This window comes from Mesoplodon mirus (assembly GCF_964341445.2).
Source record: "Mesoplodon mirus genome assembly, chromosome: 2".
NCBI lineage: Eukaryota > Metazoa > Chordata > Mammalia > Artiodactyla > Ziphiidae > Mesoplodon > Mesoplodon mirus.
This window is the reverse complement of record NC_138977.1, coordinates 148,943,799-148,971,595: the sequence shown is the minus strand read 5'-3', so window position 1 is coordinate 148,971,595 and position 27,797 is coordinate 148,943,799. Positions and strand designations below refer to the sequence as shown.

General features: G+C 34.0%; 1 protein-coding gene across 1 annotated transcript in view; it reads right to left on the bottom strand.

Moving 5' to 3' along the window:
• LOC309793195 (bifunctional heparan sulfate N-deacetylase/N-sulfotransferase 4) overlaps positions 1–26,753 on the bottom strand; it is a gene marked incomplete at both ends in the record, with an annotated part of 248,503 nt that extends 221,750 nt beyond the window's left edge. The window contains one exon of the mRNA XM_082603558.1: positions 25,776–26,753. Coding sequence (XP_082459684.1) covers positions 25,776–26,753 — 978 coding nt within the window. The remainder of the gene's footprint in view (positions 1–25,775) is intronic.
• Between the last annotated feature and the right edge of the window lie 1,044 nt (positions 26,754–27,797).

The following is a 27,797-nucleotide window of genomic DNA, read 5'->3' as shown; positions in this document are numbered from 1 at the left end:
CTCCTTCTTACACTGAGGGATATCTACCTTAATATCTAAAATTTCTTTGTTTAGTTATCTCAACTATAGAAACATAATGGATCCTAGTCATACTGGCTCTCAGTAAAGAATCTTGTATCTGCTGAAATCTCTATGTATGTTACCCACCAAATTTCTCTAAATGCTAATAAGTCACTATGAGTTTTTTAAAAGGAAAAAAAAGCAAAAAAAAAATACAGTTTAAACTTTTATAATATTTAATAATAATGAAATATATACAATATTTAAAGCATGATATATCTAAACAGATATGAACTAATATAAAGAGATAAGACATAGAGAGTTTATTTCGCTCTAAGAATGAGGAGAATTAGACAAAGAAATAGAACTTATATCTATTGTGAGGCAAGAAATCACTGGAGTCACACACTTGAATATGAGTTACACTAAATAAAAAAGGAATACCAGACATAAAGTCATTGAATTGAATCATTTTCTTTGTGATTTGGTGTATTTATCTAGCACAGTATTTTTCAAACTGGAGTCCTTGAATTTATTCTAGTGAGCATACAAGTTCTCTCTTATGCTTATATATAATACACAATTTTGTATTTTATTTCATTGATAATCTTTAAAAAGTATCATCACATTCAAGATCAAATAGAAATATGATCACCAACCTTTTTGATTTTATATAAATTTAAACAGATATACTGCAAAATACTATTATTAGAAAGGTGAGATAAAACCTAAAGAGCTGAAACTTTAATGTTTTCTCTTGGCATTCTAGTGGGCTGCACGCAGCCTCTTTTGTAGAGCACTGACCCAGAGGAACACCGAGGGCAGTCAATGGCCTGCTATGGGCCTTATGGTGTAGACCTGACAATTGAATACCAAAAATTTCCTCATATGTTACTATTATCTGGAAATTTTAGGTCCTTGATTCTTGTTGTGGCCTCTATCCCTTGGCTGATTGTTTTATAAAAGTCAGAAAACCCAAGACTCAGATCACCTTTGACTTGGAAGCCTCCTTATTCCATTACAGTTATGTTGTCCATTGTAAAGTCCACATCCACCCATGAATAACTAGATAGCTATATTTCTACACCTGTGTTACTGACTTGTATAAATCCTTTTACTGTTTTTTCTTTTCATTTGGAAATAAACGAAAATGAAAACAAGCTTAATCTGAATTTAACTTGTCATTCATTTCAGTTCTTGAGTCCAAACAGATTTTGTGGTTGTGCTTAACTTTCCAACTTATGGCCTAGTACAGGTGATATTAATGCCTAATTTGAGTCTCTAATGTAATTTGTTCAAAGTAATACTTGCCTCTGTAAGTTAATGAGAAATGACACAAGGATGATTAATAAGTAGGTGGTAGGAGAGCACGAAGAAAAGGCCAACAGGATGTACAAATGAATCCTTGATGCCAAGAAAAAGTTTGAGCAAGCTGAACTTTCATGAGTCTCTGCACAGCAGATGGTACCATATTCACACCGCTCAGGTTACTCACATTGTGAGAAATATTTAAGCAATAACATCTTCCATCACATTAACTTAATGCTGTTAATTTTAGTATTAACCATTGGTTAATGTTGTTTTTATATAAATTGTGGATTTGGGGGGGTTATAATTGACTACAAACTCCAAGTTTACATATAGTTTAATATTAACAAGTATTTGTTGTAATATAAAAATGTTTCAAATTATCACTGCTGTTTATAATTGTTTCTCTTTAAAAGGGACCTGTAAAACATTCAAATCTGAAAAACATTGATTGGAACATGGCTAATAATGCAAATAATAGTAAAGTGCATTAAAATTAGAGTTTAGCATATACATTTTAAAAGAATAAAGCACCCCCTATAGGCTTCTAAATTAGTTGTAATCTTGAAAGGGTGATGGTGATGTTGACAGAGTTAACTCAGTTTCAAAAGACTCTTGATTTGTCTTGGACTTTCTTTCCAATTTAATTTAAGTTTCTCAACCAGGGAGCAGCTCAAATGATTTGTAGTTTCATAAAGCATTCTGAAAGGCCATTGCATTGGCCATAGGAAATAAACGTAGAATCAGATTCCCTCTACCCAGTCTATGATAGAATGCTGCTTTCACAAGGTGCCATACAACTTTTATTAGAAATTGTTGTTTCACCATAAAACCAAGCTCTTCACTATATTTCTGGACATGCTCAGTGAATAAATATTTATACTATTATTTAAGCACAGTTTATAGACTTTCAAGACTCTGGATCTTAACATTAACACAATTTCTTTATTTCTAAAGACTAATTGCTCTTCTTTTAAGAAATTTAAATTACAGAAAAAGAAATGCTTCATGTCTCTGGATGTTTTTCATCAGAGATTTCAATTTCAAAAGCTAAGCTGTAGTAAGTCCTAATAACAACAATAAATAGCAACAACAAATTCCAATAAGAAAAAGCAGCACCATTTTGAGTTATTTTTCTGCTTTTTTTGGTATTTTTTTCTTCAGTTTTCTTATTCTCATGCATATTCCCATACACACACATATTTATAGTAAAATTACCTTTAGAAATTAAAATGTCAGTTTAACTGGAATTGTTACTCCTCACAGATCATGTATTTCAGGCAGCATTTATTTCCCTAAAGAATTTAACAGAAACAAAAATAGAAATGTCTTACTTTTCCATATTAGTATAGGTGTAGTTACAAATTCATTAAATGGTTTTAATTTAATACTCCTAGTTTACTACTTGTATTTAGTCTTTTTTCTCTCCCCCTCCACACACACTTGTTTATAAAGAAGAGTCTTAAAAAAAAAAACTTGAAAGAAAATGTATCATAAATATGACCACATCAAGTATTAGTTTAGACTTGACATCTGGACTCAAATATGGTAAGCTATCATTCTTGAAGCTGCTATTATTAACAATGATCAGGCCAAATTACATTGTCATGTCAGTGGTTTGGTGAACTATGCATCACTGCCTGTTGGTCGTCTAAGTCTGAGACAAATACAAAGTTGAAAAGCATCAGACAAATAGATTATAGCAGATGATATGTTGCTTAATAGGAAGGGCTCAGTATATTCAGTGTATATGAATATGTATTGCCAAATGAAGAGGTTGTCAGTGTAAGAATTGATATTTTGTATTAATATATTGCTAAAAAGGAAGAGTATTAATATACTGCATTGTAGTTACTTCAACCAAGGTGACTTATATATGTAAGTAAATCAGCAGTACATAACCCCAGAGGCTGATGCTTCTTCTGCTTGTAAGAAACAGAGATTGCTTTTCTCTGGAGTGAGTTGTCCTTGGTTAGCAAATGTATTAATGGAGGTACAATCGTCCAGCAACCTCAGCCTGTGAAAGGGCATAGACTGGAAGGGCAGAAGAAGTAGCTAAACAATGAATTGTTTAAGTTGTTCTTGATAAAAGATAACATCAATTTGGCAATTTTGTGTGAACATTAAGCAACTGAAAGAAGGAAAGAGAAAGAGAAGCAGAGGAAGAGGAGGAGAAAAAAGAGGAAAGGAGGAGGAGGGGGATGAGAAGGCAGAGAGAAAGGAAGAGGGAGGTGAAGAAGGAAAGAGGGAGGAGGGGGGGAAGAAGAAAGAGTCTTAACAATATAGTGATACGTGAGGGACTAGCAGAAAAATAGCCAGAAATTAATGTCAGATATGGATATGGCTAAAGGATTTTTAAAACTTGGATGTGCAGTGTTGAATTTTAACTCTTGTTATTATGTATAGTCTCCTTTGTAAACAGAAGCCTCCATCAAAATCTGTTATAAAGGGATTCCCTGGTGGCGCAGTGGTTGAGAGTCCGCCTGCCGATGCAGGGGACACGGGTTCCTGCCCCAGTCTGGGAAGATCCCACATGCCGCGGAGCGGCTGGGCCCGTGAGCCATGGCCACTGAGCATGTGCGTCCAGAGCTTGTGCTCCGCAATGGAAGAGGCCACAACAGTGAGAGGCCCGCGTACCGCAAAAAAAAAAAAAAAAAAATCTGTTATAAATAAGTGCTCTGTCTACATGGAAAGTCAAGGGAAATATGGCAATGTGTAGGGAATAAGGATGTAGAGACAGAATGCTCAGTTCTGTTTCTGTGTCACTCACTGTGTGGCTTTAAATAAATCACTCAATATTTACTACCTACTCTGTGCAAGAAAGCATTATTCTTGGTGTTCTACAGATTTTAACACAAATCCTCAGAACAATCTAAGTATAATGATAACCACTTTAAAATTAGTGAGATTAGAAGAAATATAAAATACCCATCACAATGTATATACTCAAAATATAATTTTTCACATTATTAACAAATAATAGGAAGGTCATCATGAGATGCTTTTCTAAACCTTTTTTATTTTTATTTTTCCCTTTTTGTTAACTTATATGTTTCCAAACTTAGACAAATATTTTCTTTAGATTTTTTTTTCACCAGGTCTCCTTGCTTAAATCAAAATCTTCTCAAATTGTATTTTCCTCCAACGGCCTCTTAGTGTCATAGGAACTACCTCCTCCTCACTTCCTAGCTTCATGATGGAAACCTGAAGTGATATTCATGGTTCCCCTCTCTGTGTTCCGTAGATTCAATTCGCCAACTTCAGTAGACTCATCCACCAAATATCTCAGGTTTGTCTCCTCCTCCCAGCTCTGACGTGGTCACTCTGATGTAATCACCAACACCTCAGGGAAATAGCGCTTCTCCTTGCTTTCTTACTTGAATCCATCTCAGGATATAATTCCACGGAGGATATAATTTCCTGCTTCAATATACCACAACTCTCCTTGAAAGACTGTCCTGGCAAACCCCCATGACTCCCTTGCTTAGGTCTGTGTGAGCAAATGCGAATGTACTTAAAGACGTGGTTTACTTTAGCTAATTTCATATGTGACTTTTAATGCTTCCCCATAAGGATTTTGAAATCATTCCTTAACCCTCCTTCCCTATTGGATTTCCACAGAGAGCACTTTCTCTTCTCTCTCCTTTCCTTGATTAATACTCAGCATCTTCATGAAACTTACCTAATTTTTTTCAACATGTCACTACCTTTTAATTTTATAAACATTAGTATGTTTCCTAATTCATAATTGGATATCTTGCTTATTACACAAGCTCTTTCCCTAACTGTGCCCCCAAAATACATGCTGAGGTTTTTCTCTCTCTCGATGGCATAACCAGAATTTAAATGACTTTAGATCAGTCCTTAGAATGATTTTTAAATGTTTCTTTTCTTCTGTTCTGTAGAGGTGATGACTCCTGTTACCCTCCTAAAGTACTAAATTTTTATCTGTGGAATGTCTTCTGTATCCATTCTCTCCTGTCTAGTTCCACTGACACAGGGTTAGTTCAGGTCTTATTATTGTCCGTGTGATTTATTGCCACAATTCCCTGTGCGGTGTCTCTAAGGGTTTCTCTCCTGCCTCAAGTCCTTCCACCCATCCTACACTGTTATTTTTCTAAGTCAGAACTTCGATTGGTCCTTCTTGAAACATAAAAAAAAAAAAAAAAAAAAAAACATCCAATGGTTCTTCATTTGCTGCAGAATGAAACCTAAACTCATTGTGTCCTTTGCATCACTATATAAAATAATACTAAAATAACTTTTTAGTCTCCCTTTCATATTTTCTACACAAATACAAGATCCAGTCCACCAGACAAATATTGTACCTTCCCATTTCAGAATTTTTCTGAGGGATTCTTTTTGTCTGGCCTACTCACTGGTTGCTGGCATTCCCTTAAATCATTGATGGTCTGGTTCAAATACCACCTTCTCCATAAATTTTTTTCTGGTTACCTTCATCACAATTCAGCATTCTAGTAGCTACAATTCATCTTTTATTTATATCTTGCTTTTGTCATATTATATAATACATTGAAATTATTTGCATGTATGTGCTTCCTCTAGCAGACCATTGATCTTATCCAAAATTTCCAGAATCTATTCTTGTGTTCTAACCCTAATCATATAAAACTGTACTTTTATTGCAGTAGGAATTTCATTAATACATTTTATTGATTGAATTCAGCTTCTCTTGAATCTCACCCATGGCTAATCCAGTTCTATATAGAGTACAATCTCTTAAATAATGTTAACTCTATGACTGCCAGTTATTGACAGACATCAGATAGTTTTGACATATTTGTATATTATTACCAACATTTATAACTGAACATTAGAATACAGTATTTCACATTTTGATATTTAGACAAAAACTCTAAAGTAAACATAGAGAGGTTGACTTACTGATTGATCATATTTAACAAGACTATGAGAAACTTTCTTTATGGAGCTAATATGTCCTGTCCATATTCTAAAAGAAGTTAAATAGTTTCCAAGTGCTGTAAGACTGAGAGGATACGCACACACACACACACACACACATCACACAAACCCACACACATCTCTTACACATTCTTGATTAGTTAAAATAATGTTCAGTTCTTATTTAATGAAAATCCAGATTTCTATAAGGAAATTATAAACCCACATAAAAGAAGAAGAAGCAGTTTCAGTTGAGAGGCTAAAAAATATACTGCAGTTGCCATTTAAAAATTTGGATTTTTGTTTTTTTACAACCAAATAAAAAACAAAAATACAAATATCCTGATATTTTAAAATAATCTGTATTCCCTATCATCTATGACTTTCTGTGCATACAGATCAATTCATACACAACTAAACATATAAAAATGTTTTCAACCTTTCACTTCATATCCTGGTATTTGTAGTGGGATAATAGTTAATAAGACCAAAATTCTTAAGATGGAAGAACCAGGATGTAAAGCTCCTGTTTTCCTACAAACTCCTTAACTTCCAACACCATTTTAAAAAATCAAATTTGCAGCAATACACTGAATGGAGATTTAAAATACTGAAAAATTACTTTAAAATAATTAAACTCTTACAACTTCATCTAATATATTTCATTAAAATATGTTTTCAAGACTCTTAGATTCATTCTGTATATCTGATGTTTAAACAAAGCACTTTTATTAATTTACTCACTAAAGTAAAGATATAGCCAACAACAAGCAAACCATTAATAGTAATATAAATGTGGCATTAGAAAATAGTCTTGAGATAAATAAAATACATTTCTAAAAAGCTTTTCTTCCTTCCAGTATTACATGGTAAGAACTGAACAGACTGGCTGTAAGGAGACAAATTTTCAGATCTTTGGAGAGTAATCACTTTTATGAATGTGAAATATACAAACACATATGCATATTTAATACATGCATTTGGATGATTTATCAAAATCAAATGCTCATAATGGAGGAATTTAATAGATACATAATATCTAATAATTTTTTAAGTTAAGCTTCACTATCTTATGTTAAAAAATATAAAGGTATTAGATGAGCTTGGCAAAGGAACAAATTATGAATTATGATTCCTATCTTAGATTTTCATTTATTAGGGTTACATCTTCTAATGAGGACAGTCAAATTACAAAATATTTGTGCAAATAAAAATATATAGAGGGCTTCCCTGGTGGCGCAGTGGTTGAGAATCTGCCTGCTAATGCAGGGGACACGGGTTTGAGCCCTGGTCTGGGAGGATCCCACATGCCACGGAGCAACTGGGCCCGTGAGCCACAACTACTGAGCCTGCGCGCCTGGACCTGTGCTCCGCAACAAGAGAGGCCGAGACAGTGAGAGGCCCGTGCACGGCGATGAAGAGTGGCCCCCGCTTGCCACAACTAGAGAAAGCCCTCGCACAGAAACGAAGACCCGGCACAGCCAAAAATAAATTAATTAATTAATAAACTCCTACCCCCAACACCTAAAAAAAAAAAAAAAAAAAAATTAAAAAAAAAATATATAGAGAAAAGCAAACACTCTGCAAATGTAATGATCGATGGAAAAATTCAAGATCAAAAGTCAATATTAAGAGGCATTGTAGTATATTTGGTAGGAATTAAGACTTCTAGAATTCAAATAACAACTTTCCTACCTTCTGGTTATGTAACTTTGAAGAAATTTTTAAACTCAAAGCATCTCTTTTGCTTCTTCTATAAAATGGATTACTAGAAGCACTCATGACTTAGATTGTTTTGAGGATTTGAATTAAAATCCATAGAACACTAAGAATAATGATTTGCATAGAGTCAGTAGTAATAAAAATTATTTTCTATTATTGTTGCTTTTTTACCTACTGCTTTGTTTTGAAATGTCCATTCTAACACGTCAATTCCATTCTTTACTATGGCATCCCTATTATTTAATTTATCTTTCAGTCAAGTGATCCAATCACAGTAAATACACTAAAACTATTCTTAAATTATAAGACATCTGGCAGAAATTTCAAAATTTTAAAATCCAGTCATGTTTTCTTTCTGAAAACAGTTGCATATAGGTATGCAGTTTACATTTAGCATAAACTGTTTAAATATTTCAATTTAGTCCTGCAAGGCTATTATTTTGGCTGACTTAATAAACATATCAATTTACCCACAGTGCTTGAATGAATGACTGGGATACACAGATACAGCTTTGTTTTTTTGTGACTAGAAATTTTCTGCATAGCTACACACATATATACACACACTTGAGTGCATGCACACACTCACATCAGAAATGGGCAGGGTTCAGATGTGTGTTTATCTAGATGCCTGATGTTTTTTATAGGAATATATATATACATACAGACATGCTTTCTCTATATATATGTATATATGTATACACATGTTTGCATTTGTATATAAATAAGTATATAGAGAGGGACCCCTTCCCACTTTTTTTTTTCTCCTTACTGTGCATAGGAAATGATACTTGCATCTTTTCAGAGCTGTCAATTCACCTGAGCCATTACTGTGCTGATGAACAGGACTTTTTTAACTGTTTGAATTATGTGAATGATATTAAACTGTATTATTGCCCTAAGTGCTTATTCTTTTACTTACATTTGAATAGCAAAGCAACATCAATAATACTATTGCAGATGGAAAAAATGTATTTGATAATTTTTTTTGTGGTGGGTTTGTTGCTATAACAATGGTTTTCAAGCTAAGCCCTATAAAACTGCTTTTTAAGTTTGGATGAGCTAGTTATCCTAGTAATATACTTGCCTTTTCTATGTTTTGGTTTCCAATATAGGAAACAATTCTTTTTGTTTTCCTGTTAAATTTTATTACTTTGTTCTGAGATTTTAAAACATAGTTTAACTTTAACCCTACCAATGCGCACCACCTATTATTTTCTTTTTTCTTTTTTTCCCTTTTTTAACACTTTAAGACATTGAAATCCAGATGTGCTTTTGTACAGCACAACACACAGCTTTGAACCCATTTCTTCTGCTTTGAAGTAAATACAGCAATGTTTAAATGTAGCATATTCTGAAACAGTTTCAGTTTCAAGATCTCTTTTAATTCCCTTTTTTCAGTAGTACAAAGTGAAATTGTACTCCACAGGAACTCCAAACATTTTTTTCTTAAGTAGAGCAGTAAAAAAGGCTTAGAATTAAATTATATAAACTTAGCAGGTAGCAAAAATTAATTGTGTTTTTTATTTTAAAAAATGGTTTCAAAGAGTCAGAACAGATGAGTAGCTGGCACTGTGCAAAGTTCTAACGTGCACATGCACGGGCACAAACACACACTCAAAATTGAATTTATTGAGACCAAGAACCAAGAACTTATATTCTTTCCTATTAGCATATAGCACTGAACAGAAAATTATTAAAACCTTAGTATGATGAAGAGAACTGTCCAAAGTATAGCTCCATCCCCAACAACCAAAATAAGGAAAAGAAAAAAAATCAATTGATTTCTCTTGATTATAACAATAAGTACAGTGAGAATTGATCATAACCAAAGTGAAGAGATATTGGAAGGGGTATTAAGCTGGGTATGGAATGAGCAATATAATCTTAGGAAATTAACAAAGTTGCATTTTGCCCCTTTGCTCACAGAACCCTAACCACATACCTGTGTATGTCCATAGTGTTTCATTTCATCATGCCTTATATTACCTTCATTAGGGAAGGGGTTCCATATGGTACACATGTGACCATACATGGATGTAATATTTTACAGTGAGAATTACAAAGAGATGCATTTAGTTTTCCAGTGAGCTGAGAGCAAGCACAGATGTGCAGAGACCAAGGACAGCCATAGAAGAATGCCAAAATGTAGACATTATTAACCTAGAGAATTCAATGATTTTTCCTTATAAAACTCTTCTAAAGAAAAATTTTATATAGAACATTTCTCTTAACCCACTTTTCCTAATCTACTACTACCTTGTGTTTCATCCAAATTTCTTTCTTTAAATAAAAGTGCATTCATACAGCTATTCTACTCTCTACTAACCTGCAAAATTAGTCACAAACATTTCAGAGTTTTCTAAGATTTTTAACTAGTAGTAACTAAGAAAAACATTCTACAAAGGCACATAAGGAGCAGTCACAAGAAATCTTAAAACTTTTATAATAGTGTACCTGGAACTCACCTAATCTTACTAGGTAAGCTCTCTCTAAAGCTTTGGTATAAGACCTACTTGGCCTGTCTTAACTTGAGTTATTCCCATTAAAACTCTAAAAGTGGAAGTTTTAGCCATGGCAATCAGAGAAGAAATAAAAGGAATACAAATTGGAAAAGAGGAGTAAAACTGTCACTGTTTGCACATGACATGATACTATACATAGAAAATCCTAAAGATGCCACCAGAAAACTACTAGAGCTAATCAATGAATTTGGTAAAGTAGCAGAATACAAAATTAATGCACAGAAATCTCTTGCATTCCTATACACTAACAATGAAAAATCAGAAAGAGAAATTAAGGAAACACTCCCATTTACCATTGCAACAAAAAGAATAAAATATCTAGGAATAAACCTACCTAAGGAGGCAAAAGACCTGTATGCAGAAACTATGAGACAATGATGAAATAAATCAAGGAGAATACAAACAGATGGAGAGATATACCATGTTTTTGGATTGGAAGAATCAACATTGTGAAAATGACTATACTATCCAGAGCAAACTACAGATTCAATGCAATCCCTATCAAATTACCAAAGGCATTTTTCACAGAACTAGAACAAAAAATTTGACAATTTGTATGGAAACACAAAAGTCCCCAAATAGCCAAAGCAATCTTGAGAAAGAAAAACAGAGCTTCAGGAATCAGGCTCCTTGACTTCACACTATACTACAAAGCTACAGTAATCAAGACAGTATGGTACTGGCACAAAAACAGAAATATAGATCAATGGAACAGGATAGAAAGCACAGAGATAAACCCACACACATATGGTCACCTTATGTTTGATAAAGGAGGCAAGAATATACAATGGAGAAAAGACAGCTTCTTCAATAAGTGGTGCTGGGAAAACTGGACAGCTACATGTAGAAAAATGAAATTAGAACACTTCTTAATACCACACACAAAAATAAACTCAAAACGGATTAAAGACCTAAATATAAGGCCAGACACTATAAAACCCTTAGAGGAAAACATAGGCATAACACTCTATGACATAAATCACAGCAAGATCCTTTTTGACCCACCTCTTAGAGTAATGGAAATAAAAACAAATATAAACAAATGGGATCTAGTGAAACATACAAGCTTTTGCACAGCAAAGGAAACCATAAATAAGATGAAAAGACAACCCTCAGAATGGGAGAAAGTATTTTCAAATGAAGCAACTGACAAAGGATTAATCTCCAAAATATACAAGCAGCTCATGCAGCTCAATATCAAAAAACAAACAATCCAATCCAAAAATGGGAAGAAGGTCTAAATAGACATTTCTCCAAAGAAGACATACAGATGGCCAACAAACACATGAAAAGATGTTCAACATCACTAATCATTAGAGAAATGCAAATCAAAACCACAATGAGGTATCATCTCGCACCAGTCAGAATGGCCATCATCAAAAAATCTAGAAACAATAAATGCTGGAGAGGGTGTGGGGAAAAGGGAACCCGCCTGCTCTGTTGGTGGGAATGTAAATTGATACAGCCCCTATGGAGAACAGTACGGAGGTTCCTTAAAGAACTAAAAATAGTACTACCGTATGACCTAGCACTTCCACGACTGGGCATATACCCTGAGAAAACTGTAATTCAAAAAGATACATGTACCACAGTGCTCATTGCAGCACTATTTACAATAGCCAGGTCATGGAAGCAACCTAAATGTCCATCGACAGATGAATGGATAAAGAAGATGTGGCACATATACACTATGGAATATTACTCAGCCATAAAAAGGAACAAAATTGAGTTATTTGTAGTGAGGTGGATGGACCTAGAGTCTGTCATACAGAGTAAAGTAAGTCAGAAAGACAAAAACAAATATGTACGCTAATGCATATATATGAAATCTAAAAAAATGGTACTGATGAGCGTAGTGGCAGGGCAGGAATAAAGACACAGATATAGAGAAGGGACATGAGGACATGGTGGGGGAAAGGGAAGCTGGGATGAAGTGACTGAGTAGCATTGACATATATACACTATCAAATGTAAATGACATATATACACTACTAAATGTAAAATGTAAAATGTAAAATGGATGGCTAGTGGGAAGCTGCTTGCATAGCACAGGGAGATCAGCTCGATGGTTTGTGATGAACTGGGGTGGGGGGATAGGGAGGGTGGAAGGGAGCCTCAAGATGGAGGGGATATGGAGATATATGTATACATTTAGCTGATTCACTTTGTTGTACAGCAGAAACTAACATAACATTGTAAAGCAATTATACTCCAATAAAGATAAAAAAATAAAATCCTGTTATTTCAAGAGCTCTTGTCTTCCCTCAGATGTTTTCTTTTCTACCTCCCCCTTATTTCCTGTATTGTTTATATTCTATGTAGTAAGTGACAAATATAATATGGTAAAAATGGCTATTTTGGTACATAAATCATTCAAATGAAATTCATTTATACTCCAGAGTACTGCTACACAGTTGTCAATCAATGTCTTCCTACTTCATTCTGCAAAATTTGCTAGGTCTTTTTTCATTTGTGTCATCTGAAAAAAAATGTCCAACAAGGTTCATTGGCCTTAAGATGAACAACTGTCAGCAGAGACATTCTTATGTCTCAATTTAGTAAAAGTTTTTGAAAGAGAGAGCAATTTACTGTATTTCCTGTAAATTACTATAACTTCCTTTTCACTGTGAAAATACAAATTGTGTTTTTATTTTAAGAGGTCAAGGAGGTAGTCTTCTTTAATCATCAAAAAGTTGCAGTCAAGTAAACAATTACCAGCAGTCTAAGAAATTTAAAAACAGAATTTAAATTGTAGTTATGCAACAAAAACTAAAATTTCATTTAAAATATTCAAATAGGATAGAAATTTAATATTTGAAACATAGCTTATAGTTTAAAATTTATGTCTTGAATGTGGGGACTAAGATGGAGCCAATTGTGAGGGTCCATCTTATGTATTATTAAATATTGTTTGGGAGGATGGTATATATTTGGCAGTTTGTGTGTTAAGAAATGATACATTTTTTCTAGCAGCAGTATTTCATATGAACATGTCTCCAGAGACACAAAAAATATTACTTTTTCTTTAATTGTAGGTTGAATGCAGCATTTATAAGAGTGAGAATTCCTTAAAATAATTAAACAAATTAGGCAAACTATAACACGTAAATAAAGTAAGCAAATTTTATCATTTAAATTGAGAAAGATTTTGGAATATTGCTCTGTTTATAATATGTGATATAGTCCAAAAGTTATGAACATTTCTACTTATACGTGAAATGAGGTTAATGTTGGAAAAGTAATAGTGAGTGTCAAATCAATGCTGAGGTATTTAAGATGAAATGTGATATTTTACAACTTACTTTCAGGTCAACTAAAAGTTTTTTAAAAACTTGGAAAAATATAATGGTCAGTAAGTATAAGAAAAGCTATTCAACCTCATAAATAAACAGAAAAAATGCTAATAATAACTCATATACAATTTTAGGCCCATCAAATAGCCAAATAATTTAAAAGTCTGAAAATACCAACACTGGAGAGAACAAACACTACAAAGAAATTAAGTTTAGTGAACTAGAGTTAAGCATCAATGTGGATGAGTATCAGGTATAAAAGTAAGGAAAGGGGTTTCCCTGGTGGCACAGTGGTTGGGAGTCCACCTGCTGATGCAGGGGACACAGGTTCATGCCTCGGTCCGGGAAGATCCCACATGCCGTGAAGCAGCTGGGCCCATGAGCCATGGCTGCTGAGCCTGCACCTCCGGAGCCCATGCTCCACAATGGGAGAGGCCACAACAGTAAGAGGCACACGTAGTGCAAAAAAAAAAAAAAAAAAAAAGTAAGGAAAAAAACTGCTGAGAATATGTATAGTAGCTAGTTACCTCTCCAGTGGAAAAAGTAGTATGTGACTCAAAAGGTGCTGGTAACATTCTATATCCTAAGCTAAGTAGTGTGTACAAGTCTGTTCTTATTATCATGCTTTAATTATAGATATTCCATATATACATTATTTAGAATGTATAAAGTATTTCAATATTATAGTAATTAAGAGACACATCAGAGGAATACCTGATTTATTTGAAAAAAAAAAAAGAGGCCAAAATGGCTCTGAATTCAAAATGAGACTCTGAACTCATCTCCTATCATGGGCAGACCAAAATTACAACTCTTTACAGAGCAACTATCTATGAGAATGACCTGGAGACTAACAGAAAAAAATATTTCAACAACTAAAAATATAAAGAGCCACAATGAGATGGATGGCAGGACAGAGATGCAGTATAGTTAGGATCCACAACTCTGGGTGGCACCCCACAAATGGGAGGATAACTACACAAGGCTGGAGGAATCACAGGCCCTGAGTTCAGACTATACTACAAAGCTACAGTAATCAAAACAGTATGGCACTGGCACAAAAATGGATGCATAGATCAATGGAACAGGACAGACAGCCCAGAAATAAACTCTACATTTCTATAGTTAACTAATCTACAACAAAGGAGGCAAGAATATACAATGGGGAAAAGATAACCTGTTCAATAAATGGTGCTCAGAAAACTGGATAGCTACATGTAAAAGAATGAAATTAGAACATTTCCTCACACCATATACAAAAATAAACTCAAAATGATTAAAGACTTAAAGTAAGACTGGAAACCATAAAACTCCTGGAAGAAAACACAGGCAGTATCCTCTTTGATATCGATCTTGGCAATATATTTTTGGATTTATCTCCTCAGGCAAAGGAAATAAAGCAAAAATAAACAAATAAGACTACATCAAACTAAAAAGTTTTTGTACAGGAAGGAAGGAAGGAAGGAAGCCATCAACAAAATGAGAAGGCAGCTTACTGAATGTGAGAAGACATTTGTAAATTATATATCTGATAAGGGTTAATATTCAAAATACACAAAACTCTCACAACTCAACATCAAAAAAAAACCCATAAATCTAATTTAAAAATGGTCAGAAGATATAAATAGACAGTTTTTTCAAAAAAAAACATACAGATGGCCAACAGACACATGAAAAGATGCTCAACATCACGAATCATCAGGTAAATGTAAATCAAAACCACAATGAAATACCACCTCACATCTGTCAGAATGACTATCAACAAAACAACAACAAATAACAAGTGTTGAGGAGGATGTGGAGAAAAGGGAGTCCTCGTCCACTGTTGGAGAGACTGTAAATTGATGCATCCATTATGGAAAACAGTATGGAGGTTTCTAAAAAAATTGAAAATAGAACTATTATATGTCTGGCAATTTCACATCTGGGTATTTATCTGAAGAAAACAAAAGCACTAATTCCAAAAGATTTATGCACCCCAGTGTTCATTACAGTATTATTTATGGTAGCCAAGATATGGAAACAACATCTCCATTGATAGATGAATGGATAAAGAATATGTGGTATATATGTACAATGGAATATTACTCAGCCATAAAGAGTGAAATCTTGCCATCTGTGAAGACAGGAATGGATCTAGAGGGTATCATGCTAAGTGAGATAAATCAGACAGAGAAAGGCAAATACTGCATGTTCTCACTTATATGTGGAATCTTAAAAAACAAAGCAAAGAAACAGAATGAAAACAGACTCATATTTATAGAGAACAAACTGGTTTTCCCAGAAGAGAGTGGAGTGGGTGGTTGGTCGACATAGGTAAAGAAAATAAAGAGGTACAAACCTCCAGTGATAAAATAAATAAGCTACAGTGATATAATACACAGCATAGGAAATATGGTCAATAATATTATAATAACTTTGTGTGATGATGGTGATTAGACTTACAGTGGTGATCATTTCATTAAGTATGCAAATATCAAATTGCTATGTAGTACACCTGGAACTAACATAATATTATATGTCAACTATATTTCAATTAAAAAAAAAAAGAAGTAAAGAGTAGTGGGTGGAAATTATCAATCCCATCAAAGAGCTAGAGAGCAAAGCTCAGGGTAGACATAAAAAAATGAAGGGTTGAATGAAAATAAAATGCAATGTCTATGACTGCTTTAACAGTTTAATCTGTTATCTGAATAATAATAATAATATATTCTACCTGCCACAAGATTCTATAATCAAGGTGCTTTTCTCCATGATAATTTAATACATTTCAGAACACACTGTATTTCTACAGGGAGTACAAAAGGAGTAAGTTTTTATTTTGTTTTTCTCTTCAGTCATTCTTCAGATATGAAACAATTTTGTAGTATATTTTGATGATTATCATTAACAACATACTTAGCTGGCCTTAGCTGAAGAGCCTTATAATAATCTGAGCTAACTAATTGGCTAATTAATTAATCACTATTTATATAATCACAGAGAATGACAAAATATACAAAACCAGTCAGAAAATATCCCCTGTGCTTATCCCCATGGCTTTTAAGGAATTAACCATGAGATTTAAAGGCTGTAATAGGGGTTGTTTTCCTCCTTGCTGGGAGGTGACCAGCTTGGCTGCTCTTACCAAAATATTTTCTAATATCTTCTCTTTCCCATGGAGACAATTGCTACACCTTGAGTAGCAAAATGGAGCAGCATGGACTTTGTGTTCTTCCCCTGGTGTATCAAGAGATTGCTCTCTGCTCAGTAATTATCTTACACTGTGAACTAACAAAGTGAGCACTCAAGTTAGTGTTAGATCCATTACTATTTAGCCTGTTTTGAGTGCAAATGAATTCAGGGAATGTTTAATCCTAAATCAAAATCTAGTTTGTACTGAACAGAAAATCCTTACTTGGTAACAGGTCTTGTTTTAAAATATGCTTTTTAAAGAATAATAATTGATTAATATGCAGAAGACAGGTGTAAATGAAAGTATGCCTCTAAACTCCTTGTTTCTAACAAAAAATAGACATGTTCACAATAACTGATGTCATCAAGAAAATAAATACATAAAAACTAAGTAAAATGCTCTGAGTAGAATATAATTTCTCAGTACAGTAACTAAAATGAAGATTTAGCTTCTTTGTTCATTTAATACTTAACCCCTATATATCATTATAAATTTCAGAAATATTTATAACATAGCGTCATTTGGTACATCTCACAGTCATGTTAGGAGGGGGTCCTACTGCAATTCTTGTTAATCAAAAGGTCATAAATAGGATGGGAAAAGTTCAAAATGCCAAATTCCAGATGAAAGATTGTACCTTCTCTGCTGCATCAACACAGTGTGTCCCCAGTTAGACATTCCTTTAATTTAATTTTCCTGAGGACTGCTGGTACTTACTGAAGTTTTAGGCTTTCTTCCTTATAACCAATGAGAGCCTGAGGGGATGGCTAGCATCTCGGTACATGAAACAATTTTTCTCTGTCTGAAACTAACTTGTCATGACCTTGGGTTTATTACAGGATATCCAAAATGATGCATTCCACCTGTTTTCCTTCTTATTTGATTCCTTCCCTTTAGTTATCATAACTAAGATTGCAAGTATTAAGCTTGATGGCTTCTAAATCTATACTGCCACCTCTGATGGTATCTGAAATTCTAGATCTATTTTTTCAAATGCCTACATCTGGATGTCCTATGTTGTTATTAGATCTTAAACCAAACTCCTCATCTTCCTAGCACCTTTTCCTCTGCCCGATTCTGCATATGTTTATGGACACACTCAGGCTAAAACCCATGATACTACGGCATCTGCACTTTTTTTTTTTTTTTTTTGCTCCTTCACTGAGCATGTTTCCAAGTCCTGTCAATCCTGCATGTCCTCTCCCAGTCTCCCCTTTCCATCATGACTGCCACCAAGCTCTGTCTTGGCTCTGTCAGGCCAGGCTCTGTCCTATAAGCTTTCCAGTACTTATCTCATTCAGGGCTCATCCCAATACTAAGAACTGTGTTGCTTTCCATCGATTCTATAGATTTGCAATCTGAGAATTGGTGAGGTTTTCAGACATGTTCGGGGTTAACTAGTAAGTGTAGATGCCCAGACTGAAACCCAAACACAAGGTATTGTATTCTAAAAGAAAGCTTAGACATTCAGGACAAATAGTCTGCGTTTGCTCTGCTACTTACTAGCTAGATGTGTATCGATATTGCTATGCCTCATTTTACTCATTCAGAAAATGTACAAAATATTTTCTCTTAGTGTTGTTGTATTAAATGACATACTGCCTGTTAATGATTATCCCAGTGCTTAGTGTCTTTTAATATGCTAAATAAATATTATTTTAAAACATGTATAAAAATTATTATGTCCATATAGTTGTAATAGGCTGTTTTAGGTCTTCTCAAAAATATCTCCCTTATTCAAACAATATATTTTTCTTCAATCCTAGATCTGATCATGTCACTGTCTGCCTTAAAATCTTCAGTGATTCTAATGGTATCCTTCTATCCAGAGAGCTCCATATTATGGCCACAACCAAATCTTCAGCATTTAGTCCCACTACTAGTTCTTATTTACTTTATCATCCAACTAAGACAGAAACTTAACATTTGTCCTGATAGTCTCAGCCAAGTCTGAGCTTGGGCTGACCTGCTGGTCAAGAATCTACTTCACCATCTTGATTTGCTATTTGCTATTTGCTATTAACCATCACAGAAGACTCAAATGTCACCTCCTCCAAGAAATCTCCCTAATTACTAGAAGAAAAAATATCATTTCCCTTCCTTTGTTCCCATTGTCCATAGTAATGTTGTCATGGCACATATTGTATTCTGCCTCGTAATGTTGATAATTGTGAATATGTCTTGCCTATGCTACTGAAATCAAGAACCTAATATTTCACATATTTGTGTAAACTCTATAATGAAGAATAATATACAGAGCCCAAAGGTGAGAAATAAGTGATTTGAGCATTGAATTAAATTATATTAAGTTAATATATAAACTGTAAATGTTTTTAGCTGAATGCCTAGTTTGGAAGAGAGATTACTGGTGTATATTTTCTCATGTTTTTCATTCTTATCATTTAAAAGTGTACTTTCATAAAATTTTGACTTTTTTTTTTAAAGTGGAGAAAGACCCTATTTGCTCCATAAAGGAATATTTTTTTTGGAAAAATAGGTTTTCCTTCCACTGACAGAGTTAAATATATGGCCACTTGAAAGAATTCAGAAGAAAAAAAAAAACCTGGGACATTTACATTGAGACTTTAGATGAAAGAAAGATAATTATAATTAAATATACCCTGTACAGTGGCTGTCCTCCTCCGAGTATATTTGAGGACAATATTGACTCTGCCAAAATACTTATATGTAGCTTCTCCTTCCAGTCAAGTCAAACCCTACTTACAAGAAACATTTTAAATGCACCCCAATGTTCATAGCAGCATTATTTACAATTGCCAAGATATGGAAGCAACCTAAGTGTCCATGAAGAGATGAATGGATAAAGAAGCTGTGATATATATATATATATATATATATATATATGTATATATATACAATGGAAAACTAATCAGACATAAAAAAGAACGAAATTTTGCCATTTGCAGCAACATGGATGGACTTGGAGGATATTATGCTAACTGAAATAAGTCAGACAAAGACAAATACTGTATGATACCACTTATATGTGCAATCTAAAAAATACCACAAATTAGTGAATATAACAAAAAAGCAGACACAGATATAGAGAGCAAATTAGCGGTTAGCAGTGGGGAGGGGAAGGAGGGGCAACATAGGGGTGGGGGAGTGGGGGGCACAAGCTATTGGGTGTAAGATCGGCTCCAGGATGTATTGTACAACATGGGGAGTGTAGCCAATATTTTGTAATAACTGTAAATGGAAAACAAACTTTAAAAAATTGTATAAAAATTTTAAAAAATATATCTCCCAGCTGAAAAATAAATTAATTAAAAAAAACATTTTAATTGGCACAGTAATTCTCTCTATGTTTATATAGAACATGGATCATTCTTATAAGTCTTTGATAGTACCTGCTTTTTTTTTTTTTTGAGCCAATTGAGTATCTTCAAGTAGTACATAAACTTCCTGCATCTGGGCACCTAAGGAGGTTCTAAATGCAAGTTTTCCCTGGATATCTAAAGAATCTGAGTCAGTGTCAGGGCTGTAGTTTCACACAAGTCTTGCTGATGGGTCCTCTCTCCTTTATAGGATTATTGTTGTGACTGAGTTCCTGCTTCCAGGTCTCTGACATATCCTCTCTGCCAAACTCCATGTTGTCAAATTCCACCTCTTCCACTATCTTCTGTTCCGTTTTTGTTTTTTTTTTTTTTCTTTTCAGAAAGAAGACTTATGCCCACAAACATAAACCATTCATTCTGCTGTGAAATATCCCAATAAATGTTGACCCCCATCTGCCTGGGCCACTGCCTAGCTCTTATGCTACACTTGCTGATTGCATGCTGGCTCACTTGCTTAGAAACTGCCGAGGAGCTTTCAGATGCTGCTTGATTAACTCTGATGGGCCATCCATCCAGTTCCTGCTGCCTGGACTGTCCTGCATTGTTGAATCTATACTGGTTGATAATGAATCAAATCTGGAGTCCAGCTACCACATACCAACCTTTCCTTTTAGGCTCTTTTTTTTGCTTGTGATTCCATTTATTCTAAGATATCACAGATTCTTTAAAAAATGTTTATTAAGTTGTCAAATATAACAACTTGTTTCAGTTACAATTGTAAAATGTTAGAAAACTAGTGTTCAATTGCCATTGTAGCCTCTCATCATCTCTGTTGATGCTCATAGAACCAATAACTTTCTATTTTCTTAGGTCACTTCTTTAAATATCATGAGATTTCTTTCTTTTTCTCTTCCAGCCCTTACTAAATCTATAACAAGGGTCTTAACTTTTCTTCTATGCTAGATTTCTTTTTTCCTATTCATAGTAATCTGGCTCCTGTTAAATATGGTAATTCCTACAAGTTTGAACTGGGACTTTATTTACATATTTACATTAATAATAAAAAAACACCTTTCTCAAATATTTTCATCATATCATTTCCTTGTTTAAGAACAGTTTTCAAATAGCTATTGGGACTAACCAAAACTCATTTCTCTGTATTTTAAGACCCTCTATTAACTGTCTTCTTTAAATCTATTAACTTAACATCTCTGTTTTAGTCATTCAATTTGCACAATTTATTACTTTTGCACTATAAATCTTTGAACCTATGATTTTCAGTGCAGGAAATATGGAGTCAAACAACTGCATAAAGACTTCCAAATTAAGACACTGGTAAATTGCTTTACCTGGACCAAACCTTAATACCAGTCTACATATAGATCCATTAAAAACACTACGTGGGGGAAAGAGTCAAATGAATTAGCCAGCTAGCCACTTATTTTGGACTTCAGGTTTATAACATAGATTTTTTTCCCCCTATTTTTACCTCTGACTCAAAATATACATATCACTTGTTTTGAGACAAAACTCAAAACTATCCTTAAATTGCTCTTTTTTAAAGTAATAAGTTCAATTCTGAGACTAATTAGTTCTGCACTCACCAAACAGTTAAAAAACAGTGTAATGCTTGTCAATATAATATTTTCAAATCAGGTCTAAGATTACTTATTACATATGTTGAGATAATTAGATGTATGGGAAAAAACTGTTTCACCACCTAATTTTGGAGTTGACTCATGCACATGAAGATGATAAGTGACAGTTAAGGTCAGTGATTATTTAAGGACACAGTTTCAGCTTGGGTCATTAGGGCATCTGTTGCCTTCTCATAAGAAGTTGGACTTGAGATAGCTTTTGAAATATGAGTAGATTCAAGGAAAGTATTTTAGTAAAGGCTTAGAAGCTGAGAAAAGAGGTGAACATAAACAATATCAATCCATCTCAGGGGAATAGACAGTGGGCTAGCCTAACAGAAACAGTGTATATTGAGTAGTAGTAAGAATAGATGTTGAAAAGGTAAATTGAGCCAGATTACATAGGACCTTAAAATAAAGTCTGGATTTCTCAGGCAAATAATGTCTTAAATATAGTCTTATACAGAGTAGATGTCCAATGAATAAATGGATGCATTTCTTCAAGAAATCTAAAGATGTATAAAATGTTAATAATGGTGTCTTGTTGCCAACAGAGAGAATAATGACAGGTCAACAGAATTGATGAAAGCACCAGAATTATTTATAGCATCAATAATATATTTGATTTCATTTCCAGTGTGGAAGCTTACATTTACCATCGAGAAAGAGCATTTATTCTGTCTTAGGGAAACTATGTAAAAAAGAACATATTTTCTCAATTCTATCAAATTTCTATGACTATACCAAGTGTTAACAACCAAGGGTAAAACATTGTTCATAGAAATCAGGTTAGTGGCCTCCAAAAAGACTTTATAAATTACGTTTTTAATAATCAGGATGGCCCTTTATTATTTTACTTTTCTCTAAAAAATGCATTATCACTCAACTGATATCACTTTGGGAATGAACATTATCTACACGTAAGTAAGGCCATGTTGAAAACAAGAGTTGCTTTCAAAACCAAGAAAGAGTAAATTCAAGTGTATAAGACATCACCCTCCATAGGGTGATGAAGGTCATCTTGCTAATAGAGCTTTAGATTTACAGGAAGTATTTCATGACGGCCTTGAGGACCACACAGAAATATTAACAAGTGAAAACATGACGATATTTTCTGACTTCATTCATAGCTAATATTTCACAATCTTTTAAAATACAATTAGTTTTTACAAGTTTCTAGACATTAAATTTCTCTCATATCTTGAATTTTTAGATACACAGTGAAATTTAATTAACAGTCAGATGACAGTTACTGAAACTGAGCTTAATTTTGCTTGCCTTAGAAATGGACATATTAATTTCTATATCAGTGGCTTTGGTCAGATGAGGGCATGATGAAATAAGTTAAAGCACACCAATCTCAAAAAAAAAAAAAAAACCTAGATATATTGTAGTTTAGATATGGCAGAACCATGTAGTGGAAAGAATATGGATTTTCAAGTTCAGTTGAAAAACTTGCATTATTTTCACTGCATCAAATTCTGTGCCTTAAAAACACTAATTCTTTAACAGTATGATCCAGAATCTCTACCGCAAAGTGAGAAAATTGGCTCAAATAATAATATGCGGGTATATGTTTTGTCCATAGAGTGAGGTGGTGCTGCAGTCAAGGCCATGTTTGAATTTGTTGTTGATTGCTCCCAGTTATGTGCTCCCAGTCCAATCATGGGAGTGGCCTGGGGAAAGTCCAATCATGCACATAGCCAAGGTTTTTCAACCCTAACCCTCCAGCTTTCCTCAATTTGTTCTACTGAGGAACAGCATACTTTTACTCTCTAATTTAGAATAATATAGAAAAATGTCACTAGCTATCCAATACCCTCGCTCTGGAAAATTTGGGGAGATTTTGAGGGAGGATGGATTTCTCCTCATCTATCAGTGTGTAAAGAAATCTTACACCACCAGAAAAGGAACATGAGGATGAAGAACTGGTAGTATGCAGAGCTTTTCTACACACAGTTCAAGATTCTTTCCCACAAAATCATATTTCTCCAAAAAATAATAGTCAAAAGAGAAATCAAGTTCCCAAGACTAGAACTATAATTTGTATATTGAAAAACAGTATTCCCTATTGACCTATAAGTAACCCAACAAGTTATTTCAGTTCCAGTCAAGTTTCTGATATTCTTTGGTTAATAGTTCTGAGCAAGAACCAGATACAACACCCAAAGGGGCAGAAAAGAGTATTTTCTTCAAAGTGACAGTTAACTTAGCATGGGCACATGTGTGTGTGTTTGTGTGTGTATAGAATATACAATTAGTATACATGTGCACATACATACACACTATATATATATCTATATATACACACATGCAACATTTCTGATTCTTTATCTGTCTGTGGCATTGTTCCAGCCTTTGTTAAATTTCGGTATTCTGTTATTTTGTTTGGGGTTATGTCACTCAAGAAGTCCTCAGTAAGCCTTGAATATTAGATGAGTAGTGGTGAATAGCTATTTGTTTTCTATTGAGAATAAGTGATAGAGCTGAATTTGAGGCAGAAAAATTTGTTAATAGTTATAAAGAACTTTTTCAATTCATACAGTTTATGAGACTAAAATTAGGAAACTTTTCCTTTCAGGGTTTCAGGATAGGAATCACTCAGAGGACCATTTGAAGCACATGACCTTGCCTTAAGTTTTTGATTTTAAAATTAAAATAAAACTAGAATTTACATTAATTAAAAGGAATAGTAAATACAAAAAAAGCGTAAGTAAAAAAAAAAAAAAGAAAAATCTAGACAGAATTCAAGAGGGATTACTTAATCCCTTTACTACAATACCCAAAATAAAATATTTGGATCCCAGTCAAGTGATACTTCATTCAGTGGCTCATTAAAAACAGAGTTCACTGGTCCACACGTATTTTGAATATTTTTAAAAAGTTAACTTATTTCACTGGTTTTAATAATATTTTATTATAATGGTCATAAGGTGTTAAGATGGGGGAAAAAAAGCTGTTATATTGAGGTTTCATCTTTGGAGGATAAAAAGCCTAACAGCAGAAATACAAAAAAGATGACATGATCTTAACAATCTCTAGTTCCTTTATTATTCTAAGCTGTGTTCTATTATTTTTGTTTATATGCTTGCTAAAATTACTTGTTCACAGAAAGAATTTAATTATATATAAAACAAGATAGGCACAAGTGAAGACCTTGAATCAAGATGATAAAAAAGGGGATTATTCTCAGAATTACCTACCCACCTTAGTAAAACATATTTGACTTTTCCTTTATCTGATAGCAATCACAGGGTGAATTTGTTATACTGAAGCCAATTTGACCTTAGCCTAGAAGTGTTACCAGTTAACACTGCTGTGTTACCCAAAATGACGTGATAATAGAGATAGTGATGGTAGATCCTGAGGTCAAGTCCAATACCACATCCCCTATAAAACTTTTTTGCATATCTATATTTACAAATGTATGAACATTTCATATAGACAAGCACTATGCTTACTTGTTATATATAAAAGTCTTGGGCTGCTTCTCTATCTTATATTTTAACCACCATTGTCAAACCTAAGTAGGGCAGGAGGATCTGTCCAGTGATAGATTTTCATGACTGCTACAAACTGCAATGTGTGTGGAGTAATGGAGGCTGTTCTATGGGGTGCTGGCTGGGATGGGCAAAATCTAAAAGAGGCAAGGAGATTAAGTTCAAATACTCTTTGGGATATTTTAGTTCTATGTCCCTCTGAGGCATTTTGGGGGTGGGTGAGGAATAGTTAAGGCTTAGTTTAAATTTTACTTTTAATGCTTATTTTATCTCAAATTTACTGCATCTTAAAGTTTTCAGTAATTAGAAGTCTAAAATATTCAAAATTCTATTTCATCAATACCACAGAGTTAGTGAAAGAAAAATAATCATGTGATTTATAAATGTTCTTACCTTCACATCTTTGACGTTCATCCTTGTTCCTTCCTTCCCAACAAAGATATCATCAATGTCCACAAGGATATACCTGTCCAAAGACAATGTCAGCCTCTTCCCTGACAAGAAGGAGATGGCATCTATGAAGATGAGCTTGTGCAGCCAAAAGTTTAAGTTGTTGCCAAAGAGAACTCGCTGAATTCCATCATGAAGCCCCAGATCCTGAATCACCGTCGCATAGAGTGGTTTGCTGGAGAAGGATGAAAGGGATTTTTCTGTCTGTAATTCAGTTAAAACCACAGGCTGGTAGGTTGAATGATTATACTGGAAAACTGTCCAGTCTTCCCCAGGAAGAGGGCCTTTCTCAACCTTAGGGGCTTTGGTAATATGCAGCAAAGGAGACTGAGGGTTGACAAAACAGTCCTTTAGAGCTAGATTATTGAAAAGGTTTAATGGAAAACCTTTTAATTGTGTACTTGGTGAGCTGTTTTCATTGGCTTTATGAAAACCAATTATACTAACACTGTATTCCACACAGTATTTTTCTAAAAGCTCTCGATTCCATGAGTCCATGCTGACATACTTCAGAATATTTTCATAAATAACTAAAATATATTTCCCTTTGCCATTATCTGTTAGAGGGGGTATGTCTCCCTTGCCAGGGGCGATGACCATATGGAACTGAAATCGGCTGGACTCCAAGATAGCGATAATATCTTGACCAAGTTGAGAGTACTGGCTCTCCACAAACAGGAGGACAGTAGGATCAGTTTTGGATGTATCAATAGGTTTAACTGTCTTCAGCTCCATTGACCGATATGGTAGGATTTTAACGTCAGTACATTCTGCTGCTGCAGTGGTTTCCATAAGTGTCATTTCCTGTTTATAGCCAGAGTAGAGGAAATAGGCAGAAATGACAATGCTCACCAAGCAAAAGGTGGCTAAGAGAACAATCAATGTTCGAAAACTTCTCCGAAGCTTCACAATAAGATTCATTTTTTAAAATACTGCTTTGGAAGCTTTTTCCAAGTTCTCTTCCTAAAGTGCCATCATAAATAAGGTATGAAATGGTACAAATGCTACTTCCCACAAGTTCATGTAACCATTGCAAACCATATAAAATGTTTGATGGGATTGCAAGCAAGTTAACGTTGGAGGACAGTGGACTAGGAAAGTAAAAGTTTAAGAGATTTTGAATATGTCCAATACCAAAGGTTGCTGTAGAGTCCTCTAAACATTACCTGAAAAAGAGGAGAAATATAATGACTAAAACAAAAATAGTAATATAAGTATTTACATGTATACCTATGCTGATATATAAGAAACATACATATTAAAGATAAATTTAGTATGTGAATATGCTATAATATTAATAACCCAATGTTTACAGTCTAGATTTTACTACTTAGAATGTAGTAGAATTTTTTCATGCCTTCAAGAACATAGACCCTATTTAATTTTGCCAAAATATCCATCTATATAGAAATACTGATATAGATAATTTTTCAAACTAGTCACTTCAAAAAAAAAAAAAGAAGGTAAGAAATAAAGTTTTAGTGTACAATGGTAAAACCATAAAACTTATGGTAAAACCATAAAACCATAAATGGTAAAACCACCTTTTTTAAAACCATAAAACTTGCTTCTGCAAGGCTGGTAGACATAAACATACACAATTAGGAAATCAGGTATGCGTGTGGGGTTTGGAGCACTGCTTTTAAGTATCACTTAACATGCTTTTAAGTATCTACTTAGTTATCTGGAGTTCTAAGGTGAGGGGATGATTTTGTCTCAAATACATAGTAGTTACAGGTTTTCCCCTTTAGTAACATTCTTTTCTGAAGTCACAGGGAGACACTTGGCCTTCTTCAGCATAACAGCCAAAATAGAGAGGATTTCTCTTTCACCATTCTTAGAAGCAAAGTGAGAGAGAAGCTAGGGAGAAAGAACAAAATGAGAAGAGGATCTTAAGATCTTTTTAATGAAACAGAGACCAGAAACCTAGATGAAAAGAAAAATCTTGACATGTTTTTCTCAAAG